The sequence below is a fragment of the Zingiber officinale genome, chromosome 7A (assembly GCF_018446385.1).
Source record: "Zingiber officinale cultivar Zhangliang chromosome 7A, Zo_v1.1, whole genome shotgun sequence".
NCBI classification, from domain to species: domain Eukaryota; kingdom Viridiplantae; phylum Streptophyta; class Magnoliopsida; order Zingiberales; family Zingiberaceae; genus Zingiber; species Zingiber officinale.
This window is the reverse complement of record NC_055998.1, coordinates 128,532,572-128,549,311: the sequence shown is the minus strand read 5'-3', so window position 1 is coordinate 128,549,311 and position 16,740 is coordinate 128,532,572. Positions and strand designations below refer to the sequence as shown.

Genomic DNA, 16,740 nt, shown 5'->3' with positions numbered 1-16,740 from the left:
AAAATAATTTTACATTGCATATCCTTAGGTGAGCGACCAAGGGTGACACTGATGTGAACACCTGACGTGGTCAAAATCAATTTTTTTTAATACCTCTTTCATTTGCATACAACTCTCTTCTCTCTTCTACATGCAAAATGTCGTCCTCTTCTCTCTCTTACATGAAAAGTGGTGCTGATTTGTATACTGATTTTTATAAATCAATACTAAGATGGAACTAACTTTTAAAAACCAACACATTGGAGCTGGTTTTTACAAACCAATAGCACCACATGATGCTAGTTTGTAGCCAGCTCCAACGTTGGAGCTGGTTTGTATAAATCATCATCACAGTTGGTGTTAATTTCAATAAACCAGCACTAATGATAAATGAAATCAACACTAACAACAAATAAAATCAGCACCAACGTTGGTACTGATTTTATTTGTTGTTGGTGAATGATGCTAGTTTGTTGAAATCAGTACCAACGTAGTGCTAGTTTGTACAAACCAACTCTAATGTGCTGGTGTTTAAATACCAGCATATTGGAATTGGTATTTAAAGGCTAGCTCCACTTTGGTGCTGGTTTGTAAAAATAAGCCCCACCTGATTTTATTTGTTGTTGGTATTATTTGTAGAAACCAACATCAACATTTATACTGGTTTCTTTTGTTGTTAGTGTTGTTTTATTGAAACCAGCACCAACGTTGGTGTTGGTTTCATTTGTTGTTGGTGCTAGTTTGTAGAAATCAGTATCACGTTGGTACAGATTTTTATAAACAAACATCACCTTACATACAAGAGGCAGAAGAGAGTTGTATGCAGATGAAAGAGAATAAAAAATAGGTTTTAGCCGCATTAGATCGTGTGTGTCTATATATATATATATATTTTAGTCGGTGAAAAATTTTTATGGAAGCGAGTCGATTACCTTAGGATTAGATGAGATACTTGGATTATGAAAATAAAAAATAAAATAAATTCTAGCATGAAGCATGTTGTATTTTTTAAAATTTTTTATTAAAATTTTAAAATTATAAACATAAATAAATTTAAAGATCATTATAAATTTAATGAGGTATTTAAAAAAAAAATTCTTTAAGATCATTAAAAACTTCTTTAATAGATTAATTATTTTTTTCATGATCAATTTGATTAGGTTCAAGTTGATCAATTTAAATAAAAAAGTTAAGGTCGTGTTTGATTTTTATTTTCTTTTTTTAAAAAAAATATGTATTTTTTTCTTTTTTAGAAATGACTTTTAAATATTCTATACTTTTTTTCATAAATGATATTTTTTAAATAAATATAAAAATTGATAATTAAATAATTTTTTTTTATTTTATCAGAAAATAAAAAAAGAATATTTAGCATAATATTTTTAATTTTAATTTAGAGTTAAAATAGATGGAAAAATTATTATACTCATGTCTTCAGTAAAAATAAAAATAGAGTACCCTTTATTTGGATGGGACGAGCGAAAGTTTATTAACTAAAGGAGAACGAAAGGGAAGGGTGAAAAAGAAAGAGAAAATAAAGTATTTATATTTTCTTTATTTGGGAGGGAGGGAACGTATCATGTGTTATCATGTTTGGGAGGAAAATGAGGACAATAAAGGTTAAATATATAAAGTTATAAAATTATCCTCACTTTTATTAAAAGCTTACGCGTTCAAGAAATTAGTACATCTTATATATATTTATTAGTTAAGATTTACACATTCAAACATTTATAGCTTATTTTTTAAAGTCGGCATCGGCGTTGAAGTTAGTGTCAACGTCGAAGTTAGTGTAGGCGTCGACATCGAAGTCGATATCAAAGTTGGCATCGAAGTCAGCATCAAAGTTGACATCGAAGTCGGCGTTGAAGTTGGTGTTGACATGAAAGTCGACGTCGACGGAGTACAAGCGTCGGGCGATGCGAGTCGAGCAGTGCGAATATTTTTCGTCACAACGCAAAGAATATCTAAAATAATAATTTTATAATTAATATAATAAAATAAAATTAAAATTAGAACATATCTATTTTTAATGTCCTTACCCTTCCTTACACCCTCCAACATCAAAATATACAAAATTCTTTCATCAGGTTAAATTTTCCTTCCTCTTTTTTACCCTTCCCTCCCCCTCTCCTCCCAAACACAGTGCGTTAATAAAATACTCAAAAGTTTTTAATAAAATGATTTATTAATTATTTTAATTATTGGGCCCCAAATGTAACAAATTGATATTTTGCGAACGGTTCAGATGCTTTTCGTAGCATACGATCATACGGGAGATTCATCGTTGCCGTCCATTTGAGACGGCGGCACTTGCTTCTCACTCCGCCAGTGCCTATTTCTGGCTTCCAGTGCCTATTTCTGGCTTCGTCTTCGGGGAGCGGCGGAGATCGAAGGCGGCTCCAATCTGTTCGTTTCGAGTGAGAATCCGTCTCCGGAGCTTCGAATTCTTCTTCGCATCGAGACTTCCTCGCCAGATCGGTAAATTTCGTCCCGGAAAATTCGTAGTGCTGCTGTCTTCGGAGATTCCACTGCTGGTTGGACTGTAATCTGCGCCACTTTTTCTGGACGTGCTTCTAGGTGCAGATCTGGGCTTGGATTTGTTTAGGGTTTGCGATCTCCGTTGGTAGGCAGGTGTTGTTTGTGTTTAGCTTCGAAATTTATGCTTTCTTTTGATCTCAAATATTAGCCATTGTGCCTTTTGTCTCGACATTTCAGTGAAAAGTGGAAGTTGTTCCGATCAGTGTAGTTGTTGCCGAATTGAGTGAGGGTTCACTGGGTTTGTCAACCATCGAAATCCCTGATTTTGTGTACTTGGAACTGACTGCCGTCCCCATTCTGGCATGATGTGGAAGCAACTCCTCAGTAAAATACCTCGAAAATCCTCCAAATCTGATACTTCTTCGGGTTCGATTCGTGGACATGGAGGCAATGATGGTGTGCCTTCGGGTGACGGGAACCAGATCGAGCGGACAGGCAGTGGTAGTGTGCTTCCCTCCCGGGCAACCACAACGAAGAGGACAGCTTCCGCTATCTTCCCTTCCAGTGTTGTCACCAGCATCGAACCTCTTCTTACATTCAGAGATGTTCCTGCTGCAGAAAAACAGAACCTTTTCCTCAGCAAGTTGAACCTTTGTAATGCTCTCTTTGATTTCTCAGATCCAAACAAGAATTCCTCGGAGAAGGAAATGAAACGGCAGGCGCTACTAGACCTCATTGACTATGTTGATGCCGGGACGTCTAAGTTCATTGAACCTGTTATCTCTGCTAGCTGTAAAATGTTTGCTGCTAACTTGTTTAGGGCCTTCCCTCCAAATTCACGAACCAGCACTAGCGGTGGGGAGACTGAAGAGGAAGAACCAATGTTCGATCCTGCATGGCCCCACTTGCAACTTGTTTATGATTTGTTACTGAAGTTCATAGAGTCCTCATCATTTGATGCTAAGATAGGTAAGAAATATGTGGATCATTTCTTCATCGTGAAATTGCTTGATCTATTTGATTCTGAGGACCCCAGAGAAAGGGATTGCTTGAAAACCATCTTGCACAGAATCTATGGAAAATTTATGGTACGTCGCCCTTTCATCCGAAAAGCAGTCAGCAATGTGTTTTACCGGTTTGTGTTTGAAACAGAAAAGCATAATGGAATTGCAGAATTATTAGAGGTTTTTGGTAGTGTTATCAGTGGGTTTGCACTGCCACTGAAAGAGGAGCACAAAATCTTTTTGGTGAAGGCTCTGCTACCTCTTCATAAACCAAAGACATTAGGGGTTTATCTTCAGCAGCTAACGTGCTGTGTGGCACAGTTTGTGGAGAAAGAGCCTAAATTGATAAATTTGGTGATAAAGGGCCTATTGAAGTATTGGCCAATAACAAGTAGTCAGAAGGAAGTTATGTTTTTGAGTGAGTTGGAGGAAGTATTGGAGGCTACCAACACGGTGGAGTCCCTGGATTGTGTGGTTCCATTGTTCCAGAGAATTGCTTTATGTGTCACCAACTCCCACTTCCAGGTGATAAAAACTTTATCCCCAAATTATGTCGTTACTTTCCTTTTCTACATAAATATCTGTTATCTATATTTTATGATTTCTTCTAGGTTGCATGAGCTTACAGTATATTTCAAAAGGTCTACTTTTTACCCCTAAACTTTTGGTTTTATTGGTAATGATCACATGTGAGGAATTTAAAAGTAGAATGAGCTCAAGTAATCTGTTTGTACGTACATCTCCATGGTAGTCTTATCCATGTTCTTCAAAGTTCTAACCAAATGATTGTCTACCAGTTTCTCCAACGATCGTGTGAAGTTTCATGTATGTCTCAAACAAGTAGATCTGTTAGTGGATAACATTTATAATTCTAGCTAGAACCTTCCGTGCTCATTGTCAGCAATTTATGAGACAAACAAAATCACTGTGTGGTATTTTCTTGTCCACAGTTTTCTTTAGAGTTGTCTCTTCTGTGCATGGTCAATTATGAGATTGAGCCATGGATATGAAATGTAAATTGGGATCTTGCTAAACCTAAGTTCTTCATACAAGTTTCTGGGACTTGCATAAAATTCTTTGTCTAGCATTGAGCAAATTATACTGCTTCAGTTAATGTGTGCCAATGACAGCCTTGCAACACCAATTATATTTTTTTTGGCTATAAGTTGTGCACATACTCTTCTGGGTTACATTATTTGGTAGGAACTCGCACATGTCACCCCATCAGATAATTCTGCTATATTAAAGGAGGAGATATCCACATTGTCTCTAGGGCTGTAAACAAGCCGAGCCGAGCTTTGGGGTGTTCAAGCTTTTTTGATAAGGTAATCAAGCCAAGCCGAGCCGAGCTTAAAATGAACCAAGCTTTTGAAATGAGTGTTCAAGCTTGGCTTGGTTTATTTTTTATGAGTAGCTTGTTTGAAGCTTGGCTTGAGCTTGGTTCATTTAGATGTTATCAAGCTCTCAATTCAAGCTTGGTTTGAGCTTGGCTTGAGCTTGGTTCGTTTAGATGTTATCAAGCTCTTAATTCAAGCTTGTTTGATTGTTTGAAACTTTTAGTTGTTTGATTGATTATTGAGCTTGATGATTTAAATTTATTTATTTATTTTATTTTATTATTTATTTAGCATATTGAAAAAAAAATTTATTAATAAATACGGTTCATGAACATTGTTCACGAACGTTGTTCACGAACATTGTTTACAAACGTTGTTCACGAACGTTGTTCACGAATATTATTCACGAACATTGTTCACGAACGTTGTTCACGAACATTGTTCACGGATGTTGTTCACGAACGTTAACGAGCTGAACACATATGTGTTCAAACTTGTTTGTTTAGCTTAACGAGCTGTTCAAGCTTGTTTGTTTAATTAACCTTATGTATATTGAACGAACATAAACAAGCTCTTACCAATCCGAACACCAAGCTTGTTCACGAACGCTTGGTTCATTTACAGTCCTAATTGTCTCACCATGAGAGTCTAGCAATTAATTTAGAAGCTTAATTAGCATTTAAAAAATAGTTGATATTAAAGAGCATAACAAGTATAGGATGTTAGCCAATGTTATATGTCATATTCAAATAAACAGTCTTTATCGTTCCTTCAATCGGTTGAGCAAGGAGTTTTTTTCCCCATACATCTGTGTCTGAGTTTTGCATTATATTATATGCTAAGTATTGTTAGATGTTGGATGAATTACTTACATCCCGAAGGAAAATAGAGAGGGAGACCAGAATCTCTCGTATGTTGTGTTTCTTTGGAGGGGAGCAAATATAAGGAAAATGAATAGGTAAGTGAAGAAAAACGAAAACAATGAACTAATTTAATTTTCCTCCATTTATTCCTGAAATAAAATAAGAGAAAACAGATGGAAAGATTCTGTCCTCATCTCTATTTCCTTCAATCATTTCGGTTGACAGAATCGTCACACTAGTTAAATAGCAGTAAGTGAATTTGGTTTAATGGTAAATAACATGTTCTTGAGAGAATTTATTGCATATGCTTAGGCGTTACCTTTCAGCCTCATGAAAATGTGTAAGGCAACCGCAAGATGGTACTGAAGCTTACTGTCTTATTCAAATTTCTCAACAGACCTAAACATATTTACTTGGAGTTCTTCTTTAGGTTTTTTTACTTATTAAATTTGTTTGTTATACTGCCTGGTTTTTAACTTGTTTGTTCTTTTATATCATGTGTTCCCAATAATTTTCTTGTTTTCTTAGAAAAGTCTCTACTCACCTTTATCTTTACAGTGAAGTTATATCATTAGTGGAAACATTGCTTGGCTTGGAAAAAAGTAGCCTGAAAATGTTCTAAATAACCGAAGTCATCATTCATAAGATCAGCACCCACTTTTATTATTGTTTCAATTCTTTAGAATTACTTATCTAATCACTTGTAAACATTTTTTAGGTCGCTGAGAGAGCCCTATTCTTGTGGAACAATGACCATGTCATTAATCTGGTTTCGCAAAATAGGCAAGCAATCATGCCACTTATTTTACCTGCCCTAGAGAGGAACATCCAATGTCACTGGAATCAAGCTGTTCTTAACCTAACACAAAACGTGAAGAAAATGTTATCAGAGATGGATCCAGAACTCTTTACAGCATGTGAAAGACGACATAATCAGGACGAAGAGAAGCGAAAGGTAACAGAGGAGACGCGGAGGATGATCTGGGAGCGTCTGGAGACTATTGCATCCTTCCAGTCAGTGACTGGGAACACGCCGGTCCTGGTAAGACCTACAATCACCCCTTCGATAGCTGCTGTTCTTTCGTGAAAATATTAGAAAACCAGAAGAAAGTGGCTTTAATGTATCCCAGTGTTGGGATTTGTTTTCATATCACTAGTCAGAAATCCTCACTGATGGTAATGCTTGTAAGTAATTGAAACCTTTCTATGTGCTTGGTGTCGTTGAAGAGCATTTGCTGATTTATTTCTCTGTAGATATGCTCGATCATTTCAGTTTTAAAATTTAATTACTTCTGTTGTTTTGAGGTTTTCTTGTTCATTTCTAAAGAGGGTTTCAATGGAGACTTTTATGACGATTTAAAATGGTTGTTCATGAAAGTTCAAGGAGATACTTGTTTATTTAGGATTCATTTGTTTCTAATAAACAATTTTTGTGGGTGAATTCTCATATCTCTCTGAGTAAACATTTATTACAAAAGGGCAAAATACCTATAGATACATGCATAGAGGAAAGACTGATCTTTATAATCTCCAAGGTGTTGGTTCTCAGATATATGTATAACTTTTCATCTCCTCTGGAAGTTGAGCATCTTGATCGAAAAGCCAAAGAGGAACGCGAAAAGCACAGGAAATGCGACGATGACTGTTGCTACCACGCCTAGAAAGTTATGCCTAAACCCAAAATAACTTCTCACAAACTCAGACACAGAGGGACCATCTTCAAGATTCTCGTGCACATCTCCAAACTGCGACACGACCAATCCATACAAGGTCCAAGCAACCGGACACATCCAGTAATACCACCTCCACCATATCGGAATTTGCTGTAAAAAACAAAGAAGAAACAAATGTGAGAGAGTTTATTTCATACTTTGAAGACATACCTAACGGATAAGTGATTGAAGTTTCTAACTTACCGGGCGAGGGATAAGGAACCCAGAGAAGAGGTTCCATAACGCGTAAAAGGCAGCAGAAACAATGGATGCAATGTGGTGGTTGGGAGTTAACCCAACCGCCATCATTCCATAAAATGTGAAGTAGAGGAGTGTGAAGTACATGAAGAACAGGTACCAGAAGAACTTTGCGGCCGTCCACTCGAATCCAATCATCGAGTAGACTATCACACCGTATATCAATGCTTGTACCAAAATATATGGAATTTCAATTGTAACCTGCGAATGAAAGGCTACTAACTCAACCAATTATATTTGCAATAGAGACTACTCTCAGAGATACTCACTTGCCCAAAGGCGTATGGCAAAGCCGAGTACATTCCTGCGGCTCTTTCCCTATAAAACACTGTTCGTTCAACGGCCACAACCGGTTGAACTGACGAAGCATTTTGTACCCCGATGAATAGGACAGCAGCATACATCGAACCCATTGCATTGAATAGATCTTGTTGCCTAGACCTGCAATTGCGAAGTTTTGTCCAAATTCATAACCTTGCAATCTTTTTGTTAGGTATCTCACATTGCGAAAAAGGATTTACCTTTTGGTGCCAAGGTCCCAAAATATAGAGCCGAACAACAAAGCTATGATGGCCGTAAAGAAAAACCGCATTGCAGTGTATGGAGGATTCCGCCAATACGATAAGTGTTGCTTCCAAAGGCACGCCGAGCATTGCCCAATAAAAGACTGAGAGTACTGAGTCGGAAAGTAGAGATCACTTGAACCCGGGGGAGGCGAACTCAACTCCTTTATCAGATTCTTGTTTCTCCTATACCAGGCAAGACAATTCACATACAACATACTCAAATCGAGAATTTTTGAAAATGTAATAGGGGGCAAAAAGAGAACTCACTGGTACAACTCTGAGCCCTTGTATACTTCACTGAAATTAACACCTAGTACATTTTCTTGCATCTGTGTAGTCACTTCTAACATCCAAGTTGCGGGATTATAACCGTCTTTTATCTTCGTCACGCCATTAATTCCCTTGCGAACGATCAACTTATCATTGTCAATTGTTGCTGCCCTGTGAATCTTTTACTAAGTTAAGTATGTTTCTTCCAGTACCTACCTCAAAGTAGCTTATAAGATCACACGAATGGCGGCCGAGTGGACCAACATATATTTCTTCTCCGCCTCGCTTCATTAGGAAGAGCTACAATTTGAAAAAACAGAGAAACAGATAAGTCTTAGGATCTACCAAACAAACTGTGCAAAATATTGAGGACTAATCACCTCATCAAAAGCTTCGAATATGTCAATACTGGGCTGGTGGATAGTACACACGACAGTCCTCCCTGTATCCACAGTGTTCCTAACAGTTCTCATGACAATGGCTGCAGCCCTTGCGTCGAGCCCTGAGGTCGGTTCATCCATGAATATAATGGACGGGTTGGCAACAAGCTCCACTGCAATAGTGAGCCTCTTCCGTTGTTCGGTTGATAATCCATCTACTCCGGGCAGTCCAACAAGTGCATTTCTAAGCAGTGTCAACTCTACAAGCTCCATCACCTCTTCGACAAACATCTGCAAGAGTTCATGTTCAATTAGACTTCTCATATTGGCTTGTCTGTTTAGTCGAGGACAAACCTTCCGAGTTGTAGAATTGACATCAGCAGATAACCTAAGCCATGCTGAATAAACAAGAGACTCATAAACCGTCACATGGGGAGAGTGGATGTCATTTTGCTCACAGTAACCTGATATGCGAGCAAACGTGTCTTGTTTCTTAGGGTAACCAGATATAGTAATGTTTCCTTCTATGTATCCACCAGTTTTGCGACCGGCTAGTACGTCCATTAGTGTTGTTTTGCCGGCACCACTCACACCCATTAGAGCAGTCAGGACTCCGGGCCTAAAAGAACCACTTACACCCTTCAAAAGTTCCAAACGGTCTTCTACCACCCCTTGAACTTTCATTTCCTAAAGTTTAAACAAAATTGTAAAAGGTTTCCAATGAAACAGTTGATAAACTACTTTTCAAAATGAATAAATACTTGTGGCATGTCGACGGAATATCTTATGTTTTCAAACGTGAGAGCGAGCGGAGTGAACGGAAGCACCATTCCCTTCTTGTTTCGATTAAGAGATGCAACTGTATTGATGTTTTCCAAAGAACGACTAGAAGAATTCCTTTCTCTAGATGATCGTTCTACAACTTCTCCGGTCAAATTGGCATTTTTTTCATTTAATGATTCTTCAGACAAAGATGGTTGAGATTTCCCATATGCTGCAAATGTGAAATAGTCGATTAGAATTCAACTTGAAGTCATAGAGCACATTGAATGAAGGAGAATGTACTCACGTTTTAGATAAGCGAGTGCCACAGTGAAAAGAGCATTGAACACAAAAATATAACCAACTAGAGCTGCAAATCCAATCCAATACCATTTTGCTTCGGTAAAAACTCCACGGGATTTCAAAACTATTACTCCGAGTGACTCTGTTGCCTGTGGAAGTATCTGCATCGAAACACAAGTCACATTTATTAGTTAAAGGTTTCAACGAAGTTACAGACTTCTCGGATACCGTCAGTAGAAGCGTGCTCACATGACTCCAACTATGTCCTAAGAATTCATTGGTCGATATTGCATTATGCGAGTACATTAGCGGTGAGATCCAATAACCCCAAATCCACCATTTCTTCACTTGATCTATAGCAGATGGGATAATATCAATTAGTAGTTTCTGAGCCATGATACTAATGTACGCGCACAATTAGATATGCAAAAAGTAGAAAAATTAAGGAATCATCACTCACGTCGAGAAAGAATGAAACCACCAAGCACAAGAAGAATGAGCAACACAAAGGATCCAAAGGTATTTGCGATAATCAAATTCCTAGATACTGCAGCAATGGCACGGAAGAGACCAGATGCCATCTGATTTGCTGCCAGTAGCAGCAGATACTGCTTAAACAACCTTACAGGAGAGGCATTCTAGATATGTTACTTTGTTGAGAATAAAATGGATCTTTTTTCAGAGTTCATCTTTCAAGTTCTTACCTTCCGACATTTGGATCAAATCCTGTGACATAATAAGTTGTGAAAACCCACACTGCAACTTCGACGAAGGAAATGGGAATCTTAAGAATCCATGTCGGTATTGCATATGCCCATGCCGGATAAAATAGGAGATCCCTTTGCTTGAAGAAAACAGGAAGCTTTAAAATGGTCATGGCGAGTTCGGACAAACCATTAAACATGACCATGACTACTCCAAAGAAAAGTGCTCCCATATATATTCCACCGCCGTCCACTGAATCACGGTGCATTTTAGTACGGAAGAAGACTGTCATTGCAATCAGCGCCATGATGGAAATCTGTAGAAAAGTTACAAAATTATATAAAAATGCTAATCATCAAACTGAAGAAATTTCAATGAAGTAGGGAAAAACTAAACCCACTTGAATTGCTTTGAAGATATAGACGAATGAGTTTCTCTTCATTAGCAATAATTCTCTATCAATGTTGGCTTTTAACAATTCCTTGTTGCTAACCCCGTATTTTGTGACTGTAAGAGCAGCAGGATGGCTCTTACTCTTATCATATGGGGAAGCAATTTCCTCTGCAATGGCACGACCGACATGGAACGATTGGAATGCTTCAGAAAATACTCTTACAGGAACATATCTGTAAGGCTCATCATGGCGTGTCCAGTATTGCTGTTGATCCTTCCTCGATGTTACCTTTGCACCAAATGAAATTCACTAATAACTTTAGATATGAAGGATAATAAATCAATTGAATCGAACCATTTGACCGCAAACCTACTTCTTGTAGGAAATCTGCAACACCCTTCCTCTCCGGGCATTTGAAGCCCATAGACTCAAAGAATTCGAGTACATTCTCCCGCGGGCCATGATACACAACTTGCCCGTCAGAGAGAAGAATGATGTCGTCGAAGAGGTCATAGGTCTCCGGTGCCGGTTGAAGTAGAGATATAACGGCGGTTCCACTAAGAATGTGAATAGATTGCCTGAGGGAGTTTACTATCTGATAAGTTGTTGAGCTGTCCAAACCGGTTGATATCTCATCCATGAATAGAGCTCTTGCAGGTCCAACAAGCATTTCACCTAAATCAAACAATATCAGGAAGCACCAAACAAATGCAGACATTAATTTAATCTGCACTTGTTCTACCTGTCGTAACACGCTTCCTTTGCCCGCCAGAAATGCCTCTCAACATTTCGTCTCCAACCATGGTGTCAGCACAAACCTCCAAACCTAGTATCTACAAGTTCAAAGAACAAACAAGTGTGACAATTGCTAAACTATTTTGCTCTTGCACGAATTATCTTAGGTGTTCAGAATCAAATATCTCAAAGAACATACTATATTAGGCAGTAATGTACCTTGAGCACATAATCTGTAATCACATTGGTTTCTTGTCCTTCTATTGAAGATGCCTGCTCATTAATTATAGAGATTTCATCAGCAATTAAATTCTCTTAGTTCAATCGATATAGAGAAGCAATATATACTGACAGCTAGGAAGTCTTAACCTTCATGAAAACATCTAGGTCAGGATCTGGCTTAATGTTTGCTTCTTTCTCTCGCCTAGCCAACTCAATTAACATGTCTGCAAGTTATTGACAGAAAAAGTTCATTCGAAACTAGCTGAGTACCAATTCCTTGGCATCAACCCCTTGAATTAGGCGGCGCTTACCATGCCGAGTGCCAACTCCTTGACACCTAGCGGAAAAGGCTAACGTCTCACGAACTGTCATCTCTCCAATGTGAAGATCATACTGGCTGATGTAGGCAGCAGTTCGTTCAGGGACAAATTCATGCATTTCATGGCCATTGTAGGTCACCTTTCCCGTCGTCTACCATTATTGTTTGGTTAACAATTCAGTTACAAGCTAATAAGAAAGACTGATGCAGTAATGTGTAAATGGAAGAACAACATATAAACCTCCTTTTACCTTGAGTTCAGAGTCGAGCTTTCCTGCCAATGCCAACAACAATGTGGTTTTTCCTGATCCAGGAGGGCCTAAGAGCAATGTCATCCTGGTCGTCATCAAGTTCGATCAAGCGTCTTGGTCAGAATTCAGAAAGAATCATAGTTAAAAAAAGGTTTTTTTTTTGTTCTGTTTTTTGTGCTGAGAGATGAAAGTAGGAGAAATTACCTGCGAGGCTTGATGATTCCACTGACATTGTGAAGGATCGACAAAGGTCTCTTTCTACTTGGAAGTATTCGCAAAAGATTTGCATAACCCTTTTTTTTTTTAAACAAATTTTACAGGAGCGCAAGGGTTAGTGGCAAATCGCTCTTCCTCTTGAAAGTTAAGATGCAAGTGTTTTTAGGTGAATCTTTATACCTCGAGCAGGTTGATGGTGGAATTGAAGATGGTCGGCAATCCTCCCTCGCCGACGTAGGCCTCCGCTTCGACGGTGAGGTTCTCGTACCTCACTTCGATGTCCGGCAGGTCGAGCCCCACCCTGGAATCAACAGAACAGGACAAAATTAGAAGCAGACAAAAAGCAACACCAGGAGAGAGAGAGAGATTCCTGACCGTTGGATGCGGTCCTTGAGCTTGAGCAAGAAGAGCTCGTTGTCCTCCTCGGCCACGTGGAGGAGGCGCTCGAGGAGAGCACGCCGCTCCTGGAACCCAAGCTTCCCCACGTCGACCTCCCGCAGCCCGGCGACGCCGCCCTCGTCAGGAAGCGAGAGGATGCCGCGGCGCACGCGGTCGAAGGTGGGCAGCTTCTCCAGCGCCGCCCACCGGAGCGCCTCCTCGTCGTCCTCCGCCGACCGCTCCCTCGACGACCGCGAGAACACCGACTCCTCGGTTCTCCGCCACACCGAGCTGCTCCGCCGCATGCTCCCCAGCCGGTGCACCTCGCTCGTCTCCATCTCCTCTTCCCAAAACGACGCCTTTTTGGTGAAGCCTGGCCCCTGACAAAGATTGCAACTTGGAAGTCGAACTTATAGGGCCCAATGGAGCATTTATTATCGCGTGGGCTTCAAATGAAAGAGTGGAGGAGAAGCTGCCGTGGATGAAGCTTCCGGCCATGGTCAGAGCTGAGATCAGAACCAGTGGCTAACAATGGCAAGCGTGCGCTTTTAGAGAAGATTCAGATTTGGTGATTGACGAAGCATGACATTGCATTAAAATATAAAACACGTAGAGAACGATCCACGTCAGGTAGATTGATGTTGGAACCGCCACCACTGTACCAGGGGAGGTTTTTTTTTTAAATTTTTTTATTGAAGGATGAGCCACTCATAATTATTGTGGCCGTTAATTGAGATCTCTTCTTGAATTTACTATCCCCTCCAAATTATAATTTGATTCGGAGAGGAGACTAAAGGTTGCATGGAAGGCACCCCCACTTAGCACCCAGCAACCTGATCACTTGTCCACTACGGGTGGCCTCCGGCCATCCTCTCCAAACTAAACTATAATATGGAGAGGACGGTAAACCCAGGAAAGTATCACAACCAATTGCCTGGTCCCTTTTTTATGAACTAGGAGATGGACCACTCATAATTGTGATCGGATCGTGATCACAATTGGTTGTGATCCCTTCCTAAGCTCACCGTCCCTTCCATATTATAGTTTGATTCAAAGAGGGTGGCCGGAGGCCACCCCGCTCGGTGCCAAGCAACCTGGTCACTTGTCCACCATTGGTGGCCTTCGACCATCTTCTCCGAACCAAACTATAATCTAAAGGAGACGATGAATTCAACAAGAAATTGAAACCAATTATAACTGAATTACGACAACGATCCGACCATAATTATAAATACTCCATCTCTGGTCCATAAAAAAAAAAAAAAGAAGACCTCCTCTCAACCTTGCTGTTCAGGCAGGAGAAAACACAAATTTTATTTTCCGCCTTTAAATTTTTGTTTTCACAGTGATTTGAAATTCATATTTAAATAAATTTAATTAATATTAAATTATTTTTACCTAATAAATTTGAGTGTCTTAAAACAACTTTCACTAAAATTGGTATAATAATATTGAATAAAGCATTATCAGCATATGAAAAATAACAGAGGTCTTTTTTATTTTTCTTTCGTTTTCATTTTAGTGAATTTTATTTTATTTTATTTTATTTTGAGAAAATATGGTTATTCCAATTTATTCTTAGAAATTATTGCTACATATCTTAAAATTAATGGATTAAGCATGTACTAATTGTAGCAAAATGTACTAATGAATTCCTTGAATGTATCAGTCAAGGAATCTTAATTGGACAAAATTGAAGGATCATATTAAATTTATGCATTAAACAATTAATGCATGAAACATTATTAAATTAATCGTCTAGAATGTGTTACCATTTGTCAACTAAATAAATGAAATCTTGTTGAGAAGTTTTATATATAATTGCAAAAATAAATTTGAAGTATTTGTTGTCATAGGGAATATGGTTTTGTATTTAGTAAAAATAATTTTTCTTTCTTTATTATTATATTCAAATAATGTATATTTTTAGTTTTTTTAATGTTTAAGAGTTGAGTTTGCGAAATAGGTATCTAATACATTATCAATCAAATCAATTAGTTAAAAGGGGACCTAGCATTTTCTGATTTATTCCAGTAGTTATGAAAAATTTTCATAGGATCGAATCAATCATCTTTAGAATTAATCAGTTTGAATAGCTGGATACTTGAATTAATTAAAAAAAATAGTTAGATTAAGATACACAATGGATTAAGTGAGTTATGCTTGTTGGAGGATTCGATCAAATCAGGGGTGCTAAGTGACATCAATGAGCCAATCGAGTCGGCACAATAAGGTAAACAAGTTCGACAAATTGATGGATTGGATAATTTGGACGGTCGATACTAATTCAACTAGATAAATCAATTGCATTGCTTGAGTTTGTTGAGTCGAATAGAATGAGTGGGGACAAGGTGAGCTAGACACACTTGCCGCATTCGATGGGCTAGTTGAGTTGAGGTGTCAAATGGTTAGTTTGAGCTAGGTTGGCAAGATGGACTAGTTGAATTGAATGAACCAAATGAGTTGCATCAATTAGTTAGATTATATTGATCAAATTGGGATAGATTGGCTAGATGAACTAGTTGAGTTGAACGATGAGTTGTATCAGTTGCTCGCACTAGATTGGTCAAATTGGTTGATTAGGGTAATCTGAGATAGTCAAATTAAATGGGTTTGTCAAATTGGTCAAGAAATCAAGTAGGCGTGACGATTGAAATAAAAAATCAGGTAGCTTAATTGTATGGGCATGCTGGATGAGATGACAAAGCGATGGTCCATTGGTCTAGCGTAATAATATATGTCGGATAAGTTTGTCAAAAAAATACAAGATCCAAAATTTTAAATATTAAAAAAATTATTTTCAAAAATAAAAAAAATGAAAGTTAATGATAATATCTTTAAGAAGATTAATAGTTAATCAAGGCATAAGCTTTAACTAAAAACGTGCCGGACGTGACCCGCTAGTTATATCATTAAATTAATCCTCTAGAATGTGTTACAACTTGTCAACCAAATAAATGGGATTTGGTTAATAATAATAATAATAATAATAATAATAATAATTGTCTTGTTCCTTATGGGTTAAATATAATAAGTAGCTTTTTATTTAGTTGGAAAAATAAATTTAAAATGTAAATAGGGATATGGTTTCATATTTAGTAAAAATAATTTTTTCTTTATGTATTCAAATAATGTTAGTTCTTATTTTTTTCTAAATAAAATATACATTTAAATCTGAAATGCACATAGAAGTTGAGTTTGTCAAATTAGGTGATCAAACACATTAGATAAGGGACTAGGAGAGCTATACATGTTGGATGTGCTTAGCGACATGGGTGAGCCAATTTAGTGGGCACAACAAGATAAGGGAGTTGGACAAATCGATAGATTAGGCGATTTGGATGGGCTAACACTAGTTGGACTAGATAAGTCAATTACATTACATGAGAATCGAGTCAAAATGGGGACAAGGTAAGCTAGACACACTTATCCCCCCATGGATGGGGACTAGAAGTCAATTGCATTCCACGAAAAACATGCATGCTTTTATTTATTAAAAAAAATCTAAGTTATGCTAGAAAAGAACAATTAGGAATCAAAATTCTTTTATTATTTTTTTTACGTTTAATCAATAGAACATATGGGCTTGGATTAGGAAGCTGAAA

At 38.0% G+C, this 16,740-nt stretch overlaps 2 protein-coding genes across 6 annotated transcripts; one reads left to right on the top strand and one right to left on the bottom strand.

Moving 5' to 3' along the window:
• Nucleotides 1–2,325: 2,325 nt before the first annotated feature.
• On the top strand, nt 2,326–6,895 carry LOC122002499 (serine/threonine protein phosphatase 2A 57 kDa regulatory subunit B' kappa isoform-like). Of its 3 annotated transcripts, none has more exons than XM_042557694.1 (4): nt 2,344–2,460; nt 2,560–2,605; nt 2,698–3,989; nt 6,383–6,895. In XM_042557694.1, exons 3-4 carry the CDS (start codon nt 2,823–2,825, stop codon nt 6,749–6,751), a joined length of 1,536 nt encoding a protein of 511 aa, XP_042413628.1. In that variant the 5' UTR covers nt 2,344–2,460; nt 2,560–2,605; nt 2,698–2,822; the 3' UTR covers nt 6,752–6,895. The 3 variants fall into 3 exon arrangements, with proteins under 3 accessions (XP_042413626.1, XP_042413628.1, XP_042413627.1); XM_042557693.1 differs by having other exon boundaries at nt 2,560–2,613; XM_042557692.1 differs by having other exon boundaries at nt 2,326–2,605.
• A 137-nt stretch (nt 6,896–7,032) lies between these two features.
• Nucleotides 7,033–13,543, bottom strand: LOC122002496 (ABC transporter G family member 36-like). 3 transcript variants are annotated; one of them, XM_042557689.1, is made up of 23 exons: nt 13,133–13,543; nt 12,938–13,058; nt 12,746–12,834; nt 12,542–12,626; nt 12,283–12,442; nt 12,119–12,195; nt 11,969–12,022; nt 11,757–11,847; nt 11,388–11,689; nt 11,021–11,302; nt 10,620–10,936; nt 10,376–10,536; nt 10,165–10,268; nt 9,920–10,076; nt 9,612–9,844; nt 9,205–9,537; nt 8,851–9,141; nt 8,687–8,770; nt 8,468–8,616; nt 8,156–8,383; nt 7,904–8,075; nt 7,581–7,835; nt 7,033–7,487 (listed from the first exon to the last, which is right to left on the bottom strand). In XM_042557689.1, the coding sequence occupies exons 1-23, from the start codon at nt 13,471–13,473 to the stop codon at nt 7,230–7,232; spliced, it is 4,344 nt and encodes a 1,447-aa protein (XP_042413623.1). In that variant the 5' UTR covers nt 13,474–13,543; the 3' UTR covers nt 7,033–7,229. The 3 variants fall into 3 exon arrangements, with proteins under 3 accessions (XP_042413623.1, XP_042413624.1, XP_042413622.1); XM_042557690.1 differs by having other exon boundaries at nt 8,468–8,601; XM_042557688.1 differs by having other exon boundaries at nt 8,468–8,601; nt 8,851–9,537.
• Between the last annotated feature and the right edge of the window lie 3,197 nt (nt 13,544–16,740).

What these genes read in the sequence shown, in the direction of transcription:
- LOC122002499 (XM_042557692.1), top strand. Translation starts at nt 2,823, where the DNA reads ATGATGTGGAAGCAACTCCTCAGTAAAATACCTCGAAAATCCTCCAAA. An exon ending in TCACCAACTCCCACTTCCAG is followed by an intron (nt 3,990 to 6,382) that starts GTGATAAAAACT and finishes AACATTTTTTAG; the next exon opens with GTCGCTGAGAGAGCCCTATT.
- LOC122002496 (XM_042557688.1), bottom strand. Translation starts at nt 13,473, where the DNA reads ATGGAGACGAGCGAGGTGCACCGGCTGGGGAGCATGCGGCGGAGCAGC. An exon ending in GGAATCATCAAGCCTCGCAG is followed by an intron (nt 12,627 to 12,745) that starts GTAATTTCTCCT and finishes GATGACGACCAG; the next exon opens with GATGACATTGCTCTTAGGCC. An exon ending in TGGTTTCATTCTTTCTCGAC is followed by an intron (nt 10,269 to 10,375) that starts GTGAGTGATGAT and finishes CATCTGCTATAG; the next exon opens with ATCAAGTGAAGAAATGGTGG.